Source organism: Anopheles nili, chromosome 2 (assembly GCF_943737925.1).
Source record: "Anopheles nili chromosome 2, idAnoNiliSN_F5_01, whole genome shotgun sequence".
NCBI classification, from domain to species: Eukaryota; Metazoa; Arthropoda; class Insecta; order Diptera; family Culicidae; genus Anopheles; species Anopheles nili.
Genome location: NC_071291.1, coordinates 12,592,298 through 12,607,383, shown reverse-complemented (window position 1 = coordinate 12,607,383; position 15,086 = coordinate 12,592,298). Strand labels below are relative to the sequence as shown.

The window sequence follows — 15,086 nt, the reverse complement described above, 5'->3', positions numbered from 1 at the left end:
GAGTACAGATGTGGTATACTGGACGATATTAAAGTTTACACAACACTACAAATTGTTTAAAAATACCACTACCATGTTTATGAGCACTAAAGTGATAATTCGCTACAATCCGCTATAGTCGTTCGTTTGTATAGTTTTTAAAATAAAAAATCCACAGTTCTGGTTGGCAGGAGCAACTGTTTCTTCAGCTCGCGTTGCTCACTGGTTTATTGAACAACACGTTCGCAACGACTGAACTTTTAGCAAGGGCCTGGAGGAGACTCAAGGTTCTGTTGTCAGTAACCACTAGCTCACATTAATGGACTATTTTTCTCCCTCGCGACGCTTGCACGACAGGGTTTGCTGCCGATGGTACGGTGGAACTAAGCAGTAAAAACTGATGTATTATGTTGATATAGTTTTATGTTTTGTGTTGCAGTATCTACAGTTGCATATGGGTTTAAACAATTTATTAAGCAAAAACAAAACGTACAAATCGTATTCCATTAATAGAAACATGTTGACTATTTGAGCGTGGAGTATGCCACTTGCATAAAAACGCGATTTATATTCTTTTGTATCTCCCTGTATCATGTTAATTCTATATAATATCTATATAATCTTGTATCTCCCTGTATCTGCGCATATTTCTCTAACCCTGCACTGCATACCAATGGTGAGTAGAGGACATCACAAGTGAGCCGGTTTAGACTAAGTGACGATGCATTGTGAGTAGAGAATGAGAGAAATTATTGCACATGCAACAGCGATGAATTCTCACTCGAACGTAAACAGCTGAAAGTTTTAACGTTGCATCAGTCTTTTGCTTTTAAATATTTTCTATTTGAGTTTTTTTTACTTCATCCCTGCACAAACCATAGCTAACCACCACGCATTTGAAATGAAATCATTGCAAAAGTTAAAGTCGGCGGTGGAAGGATGATGATTGATGCAACAGGAGATAAGACAGAATTTGACAATGGAATATTTCTGCAAATTGTGGCGAACGTGACTTTTCGCTGTTGGCCAATGGCTGACCGATATTTCGCATACGGCTGAGTTCTCCCAAAAAATTCGGAGAAACTAATGTAATTATTAGTTTTTTGAGCAATTCTGTTCGCTTAATTTGTCGCTGTTTTGTCATATGATTGATACCTCACCGTTTCGATCGTGTTTTTTGATTTTGTTTAGTGTATATATGAATATACTCAGCCGCCTGTTATGCTGATTTATGCACATGTCATGCGTATGAAAATTCTTCCCATGAGATAAGCCTTTGCGTCGCAGGAATAAATGAGATCCTTTAGCATTGTATCCCAATGAATGTAGTATTTTGTCGTTGAGTGATAGAAATACATACGAATCGGCATATATAATAAACCATTATGTACGATCTATAGGTTTACTATCAATACACCCAAGTTATATAAACCGAATGGTTTGCTTAATATTTGATATAAATTCTTGTTGAAATATTACGATTTATTACTAACATAGATTGAGTGTAACTAACACGCAATTCTTTTTCGCTCCAAACCACTAAAGCCACCCAAACCCGTCCAGTATCAACTCACCGAGGATTGCTCGCAGGTGACCCTCGAGCGTTTGCAGGATTGTCATCTTAATCTCCTTCACCGATTTGCCCAGAAATTGTTCGCTGGCGGTACCGAGCAGTTCGTCGGCCTGATGGTGAAAATAATAGACGTTCATCATCTATAAGGAAAAGAAATGAAACGAGAAAGAAAAACCACAGTCGGAGATGAGAAACGGCTATCCGTCGCGAAGTCCGTTTAAGTTTTGAGTGTTTGTCTATTTGTTTTGTTTCTAGATGGAAAAAAATCTAACGCGATCGAGGCGTGTGTGTGTGTGAGAGAGAGATTGGGTGTTTCTCGCGCGCGGCTAGTAACGGATCACAATATTCCACATCCTGATGCGGAAAACCGTTTCGGGATGATCGAATGCATTGTATTTAAGCCTGTTTCGCTTGCTCTGGGATCGTTCATTCGTTAAATGAAACTTCGTTCTATGTACACAAGAAGTGGAGGAAATCGTTTTGACGTGCTTAATTAACAAGCGCAAATTTTGTAATATCAGAGTTGTCACGTGAAAGTCAACATCAGAAATTGATGCGGAAATTGATAGAGATGCAAGAGAAGAAAAAAAATAAAAAGGATATGTTGCACAGCAAAATTTGCAGACATTCGGGCAGCCATGTGTGATCCAAACGATGATATTGCCAGTTTTGGTCTGTGAGCAGCAGGTGAATCAGTGTTACCGTGCAAACGCAAACAAGGGACGTAAAAATGAATCCATATATAACTCAAACGATGTAAAGTTTTGAATGAATCATCATTTTATTCGGTTTGCTCAAACTAGCAATTTATAAGTTGATCCTTGTTGAAACAAAAAACGTGTGTACAAAGTGAGGAGTTAAATTTAACCGTTTTGGTCTAATTACACACACGCATTCAATAGCTGATCGTGCTTAAAATAAAATTTTGCACTCCAGTACCAAGAAAAATGACTAAAAACGGACTTAAATGTCAAAAATCATCTCATTCAAAAACATGTTGCTAAAACATGGGCTTAAAATGGGAACGAAAAATTTGATAGAAAAAAATTATAAAACGCACGCTCTGCAACCCTAGCGGTTTGCATTATCTAGGAGCTATATTCGAGCGATAGTGGACAAAATACACGACTAAAACGCATCATTTAAATTGGGGGATTATGAAAACAGAAATAAGAGAAAAACTATACAACACACACACATTGTGAATCTAGATGAAACTCACTATGGCACGCGGCGTATCACACGGAAATGAAACAATTGAACGTAAAACCTCAGGCAAGCACGCTAATACGATCTGAAGCCAATCGATCTCTAACGACTGATTGAGTATGTGTACTTTGTTTACGATAAGAAAAAATAAAATAAAATAAAAATATTAACCTTGGCAACGCGGGCATCTGAAGTACGGAATGTTGAAGAATCGCTAATCCGTAGCTTATCTCTTACGTGATGCAGTTTTTTTTTCAAATACTAACTCTAGCTCTAGATGGGATTTTAACGAAACGTCTTCGAGAAAAAGAAAACCATACGGAAATAGTGACGGATATTGACTATGAACGTTTGATGTGAAGTAGGAGCATGACAGAGACGGTGAAGGAAAGGATCAGCTTAAGGATTGGAATTCGGAATAGGTAAGCGAGATTATGAATGATAACCGACTGAATAAAGGAGTTAATTTCTTTTTCATTTCTTTTTCTTATAAAAAATATAAAACAAACATATAGGAAAATATAAATTATGAATGTAAGAAATAAATATGAAGGAAACAAAATCAACCAAGCTACAACATTTGATTTGCAAAGCAATAACGGCTACGAATAAAAGCTAAAAAAGGAAACCAATTGAATAGTGGTGTATTATTTTTGTATTTTACTACAGCTACTAGCTAGCACATCCCGCTTGGGATTGAACTACGTTACACACTACATGCATATATACAACGCATGCTTCTACTAAACCGAACCAGACTGCAGCATCTTGAAGGAGAGATGCGCCAATGTTGAGTTGATGGATTGTAGCCATTCCAGCGGTTTATGCTCCAAATATAGTTGCCAAACGAGGAGAACAGTATCTCGCGTACAGACTCAAAGTAAAAGTAACAGCGATGAAAACGAGGAATATGGTAAACACGACGTCCGATTTGGTGATGCCTCGTTTTAGGTAAAACTCGCGACGATAGTTGCAGGCCAGCGCCATGCTGTAGTTCATACTGTAATTCCTTACGCTATCTTCCAGAGGTTCGTGCTGTTTCCAAAACGACGGACTGAGTGAAATTAATCTCATGGCGTACAAATCATCTAAATTACGCACAGTTCTTCCGAAGGTAATCATTCCCTCGGAAACTGTGTTGTTGCCTAGATCGCGGCATCCGTAGACGATGGCGAATTTTCGCCAAATCGCGTATGCTAGCTGAACCGTAGACCAAAGTTCGTTTGCTACAGATGTGTTCTGCTTATCCGGCAAGAGGGCCGTTGCGCCAACGCTCTCAGGACAGTCGCATACAAGAGTGAGATTAACGATATCCGGTAACCAGTGCAGGTAGGTCTTGAGACAGTAGCCGTAAGAGGTGTGATTGGCAAAAATTACGAACGGACTGTTCGGGTCGCGATCCGGCATGAAGTGAATGATAGAGCCACCAAGGAAAAAGCCATTCGGTGGCACTACTAAGGCTGGCAAGGATGCGCACTGTCCAGAGCGGATGATTGCGCTTACGAAGCCTAGCATAGTACACAACACGCTCACGAGGAAAACTGAACTCGACCACATTTTATTACCAATACCCGAACAGTACTGCACTTTAGCCTGTGACAAGCGAGTCCTTATAAGAGAACAATATATCAAAACCATTTCCCTGTCATTAGCATCAAAAGGAAGGATTCAGGCATTCGTTTTCGTTCATTTTCAACTATTTGGTACAATGCATATTATCCTGTCATTAATGGGGGAAAATCACAATGAAAATGGCTCTGATTTCGTAGCACATCAAATGACAAAACACAAAAGCACCTAGAGCAGGAGAAATAATAAAAAAATAGCAAGTGGCCAGAGTGCTGGTGAAGGTGAGAACATCAAGGTACAGCCAGAGCACGATAGCGGCACACACGGTACGATTTGGCACGTTGGCAACGAAAGTGGTCACACTTGAGTGCTAGAGATACATCAAAGAAAAATAGAAAGAACTAGAAACTTACGTTTTCTCTTTTGATCTAAAAATAAAATCAGACAGTGAATTGCTATCGATAAGAAGATATATGTCTTATAAACTAGAATAAGGTATATGTGTAACGTATGTCACACAGTCCAGGCTGCAGACGATCCATGAATCCCTTACTGAAAATTCTATGAAGGATTATAAATACGGGAAAGTACGTGCCATATCTTCTCATCAATGGGAATCACATAACACTAATCTGATCAGGTTGTTTTTTTTTGCAATACACGTCGACGTATCGATCGCATTGCACAAAAACCGATCGCATTGCACAGTTGCCCTACCAATGTGTGTGCTACTATGCAACTATGCACTTACTCAATTCTTCATGCAGATAATATGCTGAAAAGTCCAGCCATGTATGAGTAAAATCAAGCAATATAAATAAGTAGAAGCAAGTTATAGAAGGAATGTGTTCATTTGTTTCGAACGTTAGGCAAATTGTAATTTTCATATATTTGATAACTTTTATAATGCAATCTGTGGGATGGAAAAGTTAAATTCAGGCCAATTTCAATACATTTTTCTTTCTTTAGAACATCTAATTAAGTGTATAATAAAAAGGTACTAAAATAGAGATAAATATTAGTGACATATATAAGAATAAGAAAATATAAATCATGTAGAAAATATAAAAATATCAATGAATGCACAATAACTACAGGATATAAAGTAAAAGAGTCTGCTTTGTATTTGGATAATCAGCAGACCATAAATAACTGAAATGAGCTTTATGTACGGCAGCACTACAAAAACGACATTAAAGACAAAATATAATTTATAACGGAAAAAAATCTAATCACCGAAGTTAAACTCATTCTATGATTGAATGTGTAAATTCACTACGGTGTTTAGCATAAATACCTTCATAATTTTGCACTGTGCCACTCCAGTCACGGTCAAAGGTACACCCTGAGCCGTTTCGACCATTTCGCACATGGGATTCAGCGTCATCACCTCCAGTGACAGACGCTGAACGTCGGTCACTAGCCACCAGGCCCAAGCCCAACCACCGACAATAGTTCGCTTCTTCGTGGAGCCACAGCAGCCACCTAAAATGGAGAAAAGAGAGAACGTAAAACCAATGAAACATTATTATGGTGTAACTGCAAACTGAACAACTAGTCTATCAAACCCATTTGCGTACATCGTAGTGATATCATCGATCTAACGGAGGTGAGAAATTTGCATAACTTTAGGCGCCAAAACATACCAATTACGATTACGATTGTGCATTGCAATAAATGGAAAACTGTTGTACAAGTACCATAGTGGTGACATGAACGAGAACTAAGGTGTGTCACTGTAGATGGGCTTAAACGGTGATTAGTTGTTGCTTTATAGTCACACTAAATGATAATCGACTAGAGTTAAGCAGCTAAGAATTAGTTATCTATTACTTAAGTAATCGTGTGGGAACGTCAACTTATCACGTGTAGATCGTAGTAGCAGTAGTGTCGAGTAGGCGGTCAACTTAGGGTTAAGCGTAGGCGATTGGGAAACAAATCAATTATTTCTTTGACTGTCATAAATGACTATTTGCCATCAGTTCTGACAGAGTGGTTTCGAATGGTACTTAACCGCCATAAAAATTAGGGCAATGTTATGAAGGCAAGGCAGTGTCATTGCAATTTCGGCCTACGCTTGCAACCCGATTGCCGAATACGGTAGCCGTTAATGTTCTTTGATTAGGTTAAGCAAATCTGCATCATCGTTCGCTGAAAGGAGCAGGCAAAGGATGATAACAAAGCGCATACCTCCTGAAATAAAAAAAAGGGAAAGAGAAAGAGAAATGGAATACAATATAGCTAGTCTTGAGGAACTGAACATGAACAGCAGATTAGCAATTAGAACACACGTTGAAAGAAGCCGTACATCGTATGAACAGTGTAACACATGTAGTACGAGAGCTTTAGGATGGGAACGAAAAGCAACATAGCTTGTGATGTGAACGAAGAACCTGAAATCGAGGGTACCAATAGTTTTCTCCATCCCGACCAGCCCAGCTACGCATGTGAGCAAGACCGGTCGGAAAATGCAAGTGTTAACGAGAGACAGAAAGTGAACTCGATCTACAGTCGGGTGCGTGTTAAACTGCACGTACGCAACGCTGTGCAACGTCCGAGTGAGGAGATTGCATGCACTAGAGTATGATATATTCGCGACAAACCGGTATGGCTGCGAAAGAGCCTATAAGCGAAATAGACGATGGTAAGAAAAGCAGAAAAAATGACAAGATAACTAGTAATGCCGCTATTTTTCCAAGCGCAGTCAACGTACTATCTGCAACGGTGTTTTGGGAAAATTAGTCGAACCGTAACATTGACATTGGGCTGTAAAATTTATGCACATTCTCAACAAACCTGACCCCGAACCGTTCGACTTACTTTTCATGTAGTATGTGGATAGCCAGGTGCAAATGGATTGGATTTTTACAGGTTTTATGTACCGTTATGAACAGTGCGAAATTTCCACACATCGCACAATAATAATGCGGATGTTTTGGGAAAATTATCAAGGAAATCATGGAAAAAAATACCATTGACAGGGACCCCTAACGGTTACATTAAATTACGTAAGATTAGCCATTTTATCCCCAAAATGTAGCGGGAAATTAGCTAAGGGATACCGTGTGCGAAAGCCGTCAAAAGTGCATTGACAGCAATCGAAAACCGGTTCCGTACGGGCACAGAACGAAAGAAAGGAGGAAAATTGCCAGCTATCGCATCCACTTTCCTGCGAGACAGACACCCTCTGATGCACCCTTCGAAAGGGATGAATGCAGGTTCTTCGTTTTACGTGGAGCAGTTGGGAAAAATGGTTGGAAAACCTCGCTGCTCCCGTACGTCCGATCTGGAGCACTAGGATGGTTCCAGACGGCAAAAACACAAACCCCCTCCAAAACGAGAAGAGAGAACCCATAAGCGGCAACAGCCACCAGCTGGTCGACGCAACCCGGTCCCGTGCAAAGAAAGTGGGAAGGTGGAAAGCATCGTTGCGATCGTGAGCGATGTAAACGGACGGTGCACAATAACGGTATCCACCGACGGGAATCCGAGGCACATCCGACGCTAAGTGATCCTCAACACCTCAACCACGAAGAAGCCGCAGAGGAGATCGAGTTGGCGGCCGGAACCGAAGCGATCGGACGAATCGTCGTCAGTCGAGCTCCAACTTTCTTTCGTGGAACCAGCAACAAAACTCGGCGGGAACGGATTGCTGTGAACTCAGTTCGAACGTCAGGAATCGTGTGGGTACGTCAAGTGTCAAGGAAAATAAAGAATAAACGATCGTCGATCGGTCGTTGATCGAACGATCTTCACAGATGTTATAAAACCATACGATTTGAAAAGCTGATTCTTGCGCGATACAGCGGCGTAAACATTAAACGAAGAAACAACGTGAACTGACCGCCATCCACCGTGAATCAAGAACCGGAGAAACCTCCGGAGCACACGACTTGAAGAAGACCTACTTTCGAAAAGAACGCCCATTGCGGGAAGCGGCGTTAGCGTATGTGTGTTGTGCGTGCCTATGTGTGTATGAAGACTAAAAAAAAATGTCTGTATGCTCCGGACGGCGAAGGTGGTCGCGTGCTTGTGACCCATTTCTTGTTTTGGTGGGATACATGCGGGAGTCCAACCCGGCATGGGTCAGCCTGAAAGCTGTAACGAATGTGAGCAAGTGGGACTTGCAACTGGAACGTGATGGGCCTGATGGATGAGTAGCCTGTTGTAGGTGATGGGTTAGTTTATTCTTGTCGACGAGTGTGAAATAATGCAATTTATTCAACAAATGCCAAGCAGTGTTGTGTTCAACCGTAAAAAGGTTGGCTTCAGCGTATAGAAAGCCACTCCCCAGCGAATGCGTTTAACATCTCGACTAACGAACACAGCCCGAACTGAAAAAAAAACATGAAACTGCATAATTTCGACGCTGCGTGAGGGGTTTTCCTTCAATGATGCTTTTTCTTCTCTTCTTTCAACAATGCTAACCGTCACATACAGGAAATGAAAACTAGTTTCTACACATTTTCTTTTATTTCGAGCCCCATAGTACGCTTACCTATGGAGGTTAAGGTCGTTGGCACCGCCGAGATGCCGGCACATGAGGTGTCAAAGTTGGTCCGACTTGTAGGGCTCGAAAGGAAACCTAGCGCGGGAGCTTTTTCCGTCGAAGATGAAAGTGACAGAAAGTGAACGAAGCGAACCCAGCCCCATCCGTTTTGAGTGTGTATAAAAAGGGAATGCTTTTGAAGCGTATACTCTTGTTGTAGGGCTGCATCACACTTAGCGCCGGTGAGCGAAGGGAGTACCCATTTCTCCTGCAACGGATGTGCACCGCTGCAACAAAACATCAACATCGTTCAATAAGCGAAAGTTACTCGTAACACGCCTCGGAAGCTTTCCGTATTCTGGCTTACGCAAGGGCCATAAACGCGTAAGGCTTGTCTGCCGAAAACTGGTCCCTATCAGCAACCGGTCAGCAGGGTTTTTGTGATAAGATACCACGACAAGGCTTTGCATTTATTCCGCGTGCGGTTAACACACTCCCTGGAAAACGATTATTGCAATCATTTAACGTGCAATTGGGAGCAGTTTTCGGCAACCATTGGTGGCAAACTTTAACATTTTCTCTCACGTAGTAGCCGTATAGCAAAGGGCTACCAGACACGCTTTCCCTTCAGCCGGACACGATCGCCAAATTTTTTCGACGACCGCATTTTGCGTCATGATCGAAAGACTGTCATGAGTACATTTATTCTACGCATTTCCGAGGACGAAATCGTGCACCGCGTGCATTGCATTTGGATAGTTGGACGAGTAAAGCGCGGCATACATGTTGATTTTGTACCAAAAAAAAATGCAGACAGTATGACGTAACATAGTAGTGAAAGGATTTCACAAAACTCTATCGAAATTAATCATCAGTCGTAAAGTGATCACGTGCGAGCGTAAACGTGGCGTATGGTGTCTCAAGCAACTACCACCGATGGATGTAGGGGATTTAACTGTGACTTAGTGCATAAAAATAAAACCTAATGTATTCCAAGCTGCACGTCGTTGAAGTGTTGACAGTAGTGAGCTTAATAGGGTGCCACTTTTGGTTGAAATATTTCCGTCGCAATCGCTAGAGGTTGTGCCATCGATGACTTGGCGCGATTACATATTGGGCGCAATGTTTTAATTAACATGGCGCAACGTAGAAAGTTTAAGCCGATCCTAGCGGTAAAATAGAAAGTGCGAAAACACTGACCGTAGAAGCGATTGTGATTGTTGTTAATATCGATTGAGGACTACAATTTGTGAAAATCGAGTACCACGTCAAGTTATTTGTGATTTAGGACGTATTTACTATTTCTTCGTAACCTGATTGGCCCTTATTTGTATTTATTTGCAGCAGTTTAAGAGCGGAAAATGAGAATTCGATGATAAATGATTCAATGTAAATGTGACGGTCTACTGAGCTTGTTCTAATCGAGTGATTGTTGAGGTTTCCCTGAAAGTATGAGTACTATTAGTTGTGAACTGCTACATTCAGGCAGATTCCTTCTATCCCAATTGCTATGACAATTTGTAGGCTATAGTTGAAATCACGAGAACTTATGCCAACGCCTAGTACAGGAGTGTAAAAAGTGGAAGTCGTCATACTGAGCGAAGCTCTAACTTGATAGAGTCGACATCAAGCAACACCTGAACATGAGTGAGCTAGTCGGTGCAGCATTTGGATCGGTGGCGACGGCAGCCTCGAGCGTCGGTTGGTTCGTGCCGATGCTAGTCGCAGCTATAGCCTATTTTCAATACGAAGAGTTTATGGATCCAGAGGCAAGAGTCATAGATGTACCTACGGAAATAATGCTGGACAAGTACGACTTCATAATCATAGGGGCGGGATCTGCCGGTAAGCGTCACTTATGTGTTGTGCTGTTTCACGACACGATCGATCATCGAAACAACCACCTTTTGATGGAACTCTCACGTTCTTACAGGGGCCGTGCTTGCAAATCGCTTGACCGAAGTGGAGAACTGGAACGTGCTGCTTCTTGAGGCAGGAGGCGATGAAACGGAGATATCGGAGGTACCGCTAATGGCAGGATATCTACAGCTCAGCAAACTCGATTGGAAGTACAAATCGGAGCCATCGGGAACGTTCTGCTTAGGTTAGTAGATACGATAGCAGCAAAATGGCGGCAGTATGTAACTGATTTTGATTACCTGTATCCACAGGAATGGCTGGTGGACGATGCAATTGGCCCCGAGGGAAAGTACTCGGAGGATCGAGCGTACTTAATTACATGCTCTACCTTCGGGGCAACAAAAAGGACTACGACAACTGGGAAGCACTGGGCAATACGGGTTGGGGATACAAGGACGCGTTATACTACTTCAAAAAGTCCGAGGACAACACGAATCCGTATTTGGCTAACACGCCTTATCATTCTACCGGCGGATATCTGACAATCGGTGAAGCTCCCTACCACACGCCATTGGCTGCGGCTTTCGTAGAAGCCGGAGTTGAGATGGGCTACGAAAATCGAGACTTGAACGGAGCCAAGCAAACGGGCTTCATGATTGCGCAAGGTACGATCCGTCGAGGAGGCCGGTGTAGCACTGGGAAGGCATTCCTGCGGCCAGCTCGGTTGCGTCCTAATCTGCATGTTGCCATGTTCTCTCACGTGACGCGTGCCATGATCGATCCGGTCAGTAAAATTGCGTTTGGGGTGGAGTTCATCCGCGACCGGAAGTTACACCACGTGCGCGCTTCCAAAGAAGTGATCGTGTCCGGTGGTTCGGTTAATTCGCCCCAAATTTTGATGCTGTCCGGGATTGGCCCAAAAAGCGAGCTGGCGAAGCACCGGATTCCGCTTATAAAGGATCTTTCGGTAGGCGAGAATCTGCAGGATCACATCGGACTCGGTGGGCTAACGTTCATGGTGAATCAGCCGGTGTCGATCGTGGAGAACCGTTACCACTCGATGTCGACTGTCTTGCAGTATGCGGTTTTGGGCCAGGGTCCGCTAACCATCCTTGGTGGCGTGGAAGGACTCGCTTTTGTCAACACCAAATATGTGAATGCGTCGGACGATTACCCAGACATCGAGTTTCATTTTGTGTCCGGATCAACCAACTCGGACGGTGGCAATCAGCTGCGAAAAGCTCACGGCCTGACAGAGGCATTCTACAATGCGGTGTTCAAACCGATCAACAACATGGACGCATGGAGCATCATACCGATGCTGTTACGTCCAAACAGCGTCGGTACAATCAAGCTGCGCAGCAGCAACCCATTCGATTATCCGTATATATACCCGAACTATCTGCATGATGATCGCGACATGCGCACGCTGATCGAGGGCGTCAAGATTGCGTATGCTCTCTCGCGAACGCAAACGATGCAGAAGTACCAATCGACGCTAAGTGCGTACAAGTTCCCGGGCTGTGCGCACATCCAGATGTTCACCGATCTGTACTGGGAGTGCATGATACGGCACTACACGTGCACGATCTACCATCCGGTGGGAACGTGCAAGATGGGCCCGTACTGGGACAAGCAAGCTGTCGTTGATCCGCAACTCCGGGTGTACGGTGTGCGCGGGTTGCGCGTCATCGATGCAAGCATCATGCCAAAGCTCGTCAGTGCCAACACTAATGCACCAGTGATCATGATAGCGGAAAAGGGTGCCGACCTGATAAAAGACTTCTGGATCAAGCGGGGCGTCGTTTAGAGTGCGTGCATAATTAGCGTTAGGTTTACCGACAACTGTGTATAAATCATTCTCTTCAAGCAATACTCATGTGACAAAATCAGCTTTTGCTTAGCATGAATGTGAAAAATGTGTACGTGACCGTAGGATAAGTGACTTAATTTATGTGCGAAATTGTAGCTTTAAGTCGTGTATACTAGGTTTTACAAAGAGCTAAAATAAAACTCGTAAATTATTATGATTTTACACGTGAAATCGACATACTGAAATAGCAATGGGTCAATTATTTACATTTCTATCTATTTCTAAACCTGTGACAAAAACACCTTAAAGCAAATTTTGAGGCCGATCAATATTCAATCTTATGAAATATCTTATTATTATATTATATAAACATAACTATTATTGCTTTGGCTCTTCATTGTGTGTCTTGGAATACGATGAATAGTCCACGTTGAGAGTATCGCACTGCTGTAGTGCATCGGCGTGTGCTCTTAAATCAGCAGCATATGCCGCCTTAACAATGTCGGCCGCCTTTTCTGCGGTGGCGATAGTGGGCACATTCGTATTTCCGGTGGTAATGACCGGAAAAATGCTTGCATCAACCACTCGCAACCCACCAACATGGTGGACACGCAGATATTGATCGACTACGGCCAACGGATCGGTGACTGGACCCATTTTGGCCGTACCGCAAGGATGATAAATTGTTTGCGTATAATACCGCACCAGACAGGCGTAAAACTCGTCCTCGTTTGGAAAGCTTTCCGTCCGACAGGGAGACCGTGAGTAGTCCATTAGGGTGGCGTTGATTTTACGCATCGCTGTAGTACCGGCGAGAGCTTTCGCAAACTTTAAGCCTTCGATCTGTAAGGGAAAGCAAGGGAATTCATAGCTGTTTGCAACACCATGCGGTCACCTACCAATATCGCCAGATCCTTAGGGTCATCGAAATAGTTGGGATAGATGCGGATGTAATCGCGCGGATTACTGCTCGCCAGCTGCAACCATCCTTTACTGAGTGGACGTGACAACAGCGGAATTACCATGTACGAGTTGTGGTACACCTGCGGTTCGTAGACTTGAGCGTAGTACTGATCGCTCATACCCGATCCGCGCATTCCAAACCTTCCACCATCGGTTAGATCGGACAGGCTGGCAAGAAACACCTCAATGTCTGGCCAATCGTCGGCTGGATCTTGGTACTTGGTGTTCAAGAAACCAATCACCTCGCACAGCGACATTCCGTACAGTATACCGGAATCCTCGAACAGGAACTGACGCAGCGTATCGACACCTACTGCTTGTGCGAAGTCGTACGCCAGAGGACCACTGCCTGGCGGTGGTTGTACTGTGAAACCTCCTGCACCTGTTGCAACGTGATCCTGTAGGTTTTGACCCACACCTGGCAGATCAAGAATCACGTTGATCCCGTGCCGCTGTAGCTGTTCTCGTGGACCTATCCCAGAAAGCATCAGCAAATGAGGACTGTTCAGAGCACCTGCTGACAGGATAACCTCTTTCGAGACCAATACGTAATACCGGCGGCCATCTTTCTCAAACTGCACACCGTAAGCGCGTCGATCGGTCGGATCGATCATTATACGCTCCACTAGGGTTTTGGTAGATATGTGCAGGTTCTTACGAGACGCTGATGGCCGCAGGTATCCCTTAGCCGTACTGCATCGTAACCCATTCCGAATTGAACCGTGTGGCAATGCGAATCCACTCTGCACAGGTCCGTTCACTTCTCCGTATCGGTTCATGAGGCCCATCTCGTTCAACCCATCCAGCAGGTACCTCCGCAACGGTGTATGGTAACCATACCTTTCAACACTTATTGGACCTCCCCGTGCATGATAGGAAAGGTTCGTATACGTCGGATCGTGCATGTCCTCCAGCTTAAGAAAGTACGGCAACATATCATCGTAGCTCCAACCCGGATTGCCCAAATCACGCCAGCCATCGAAATCGCGCCGGTTACCACGCACATATAGCATCGCGTTGATAGTTGAGCTGCCACCGAGCGCTTTACCACGTGGCCAACGACAGCGGCGATCCTGCATGGCCAGACAGAACCGATCGGACGGTTCCGTACGAAATTTCCAGTCAACGCGTGAAGTTTGCAACGTTGGGTACAGGAACGGAATGTCGGTAAGATACGTTTCGTCAGTACCTGCCTCCAGCAGCAGTACGTTCCAGTGGCAGATCTCCGACAACCGAGCGGCCATCACTGCACCGGCTGAACCAGCTCCTACTACAACGAAATCGTAGATATCCTGCACGAACGGGCCCGGTACGGGTTGAACACGATTGTGGAAATCTACAATGTCTGGACGCTGAAGCCATATGCTGGCGTCGATCAATAGCAGAAACACCGTTCCGATTCTCGACGTGTAGAGCAGTCTCGTTCGGACCTCGAAGGAACCGTCCATTTTTGGTGCAGCTGCAGACGAAATAGTTCAACAAAATAAACACAAAACAACACACAACGCCAACACTGAATGGAAGCACAGGTTCAGTGTCAGACTCTTCAAAGTGTGATCTGTTCAAAGCCACTGTACACAGCAAACTGTCTTTAGCAGTTCAAATAATGTAGCTACTCTGCTCCGCTCTCT

At 43.8% G+C, this 15,086-nt stretch overlaps 2 protein-coding genes across 2 annotated transcripts in view; one reads left to right on the top strand and one right to left on the bottom strand.

The window, feature by feature from the left end:
- LOC128721762 (flotillin-2) overlaps nucleotides 1–15,086 on the bottom strand; it is a 129,429-nt gene that overhangs the window by 7,426 nt on the left and 106,917 nt on the right. Inside the window, exons 2-3 of the mRNA XM_053815547.1 lie at nucleotides 5,628–5,815; nucleotides 1,554–1,662 (exon numbers count right to left, since the gene is read on the bottom strand). Of these exons, the coding sequence (XP_053671522.1) occupies nucleotides 1,554–1,662; nucleotides 5,628–5,815 (297 nt within the window). The remainder of the gene's footprint in view (nucleotides 1–1,553; nucleotides 1,663–5,627; nucleotides 5,816–15,086) is intronic.
- LOC128721760 (glucose dehydrogenase [FAD, quinone]) lies at nucleotides 10,463–12,489 on the top strand. The gene is made up of 3 exons (XM_053815546.1): nucleotides 10,463–10,664; nucleotides 10,753–10,923; nucleotides 10,991–12,489. The coding sequence occupies exons 1-3, from the start codon at nucleotides 10,463–10,465 to the stop codon at nucleotides 12,487–12,489; spliced, it is 1,872 nt and encodes a 623-aa protein (XP_053671521.1).

Coding starts and splice junctions, on each gene's coding strand:
- LOC128721760 (XM_053815546.1), top strand. CDS start 10,463: ATGAGTGAGCTAGTCGGTGCAGCATTTGGATCGGTGGCGACGGCAGCC. Junction 10,665..10,752: donor CATAGGGGCGGGATCTGCCG/GTAAGCGTCACT, acceptor ACGTTCTTACAG/GGGCCGTGCTTGCAAATCGC. Junction 10,924..10,990: donor ATCGGGAACGTTCTGCTTAG/GTTAGTAGATAC, acceptor CTGTATCCACAG/GAATGGCTGGTGGACGATGC.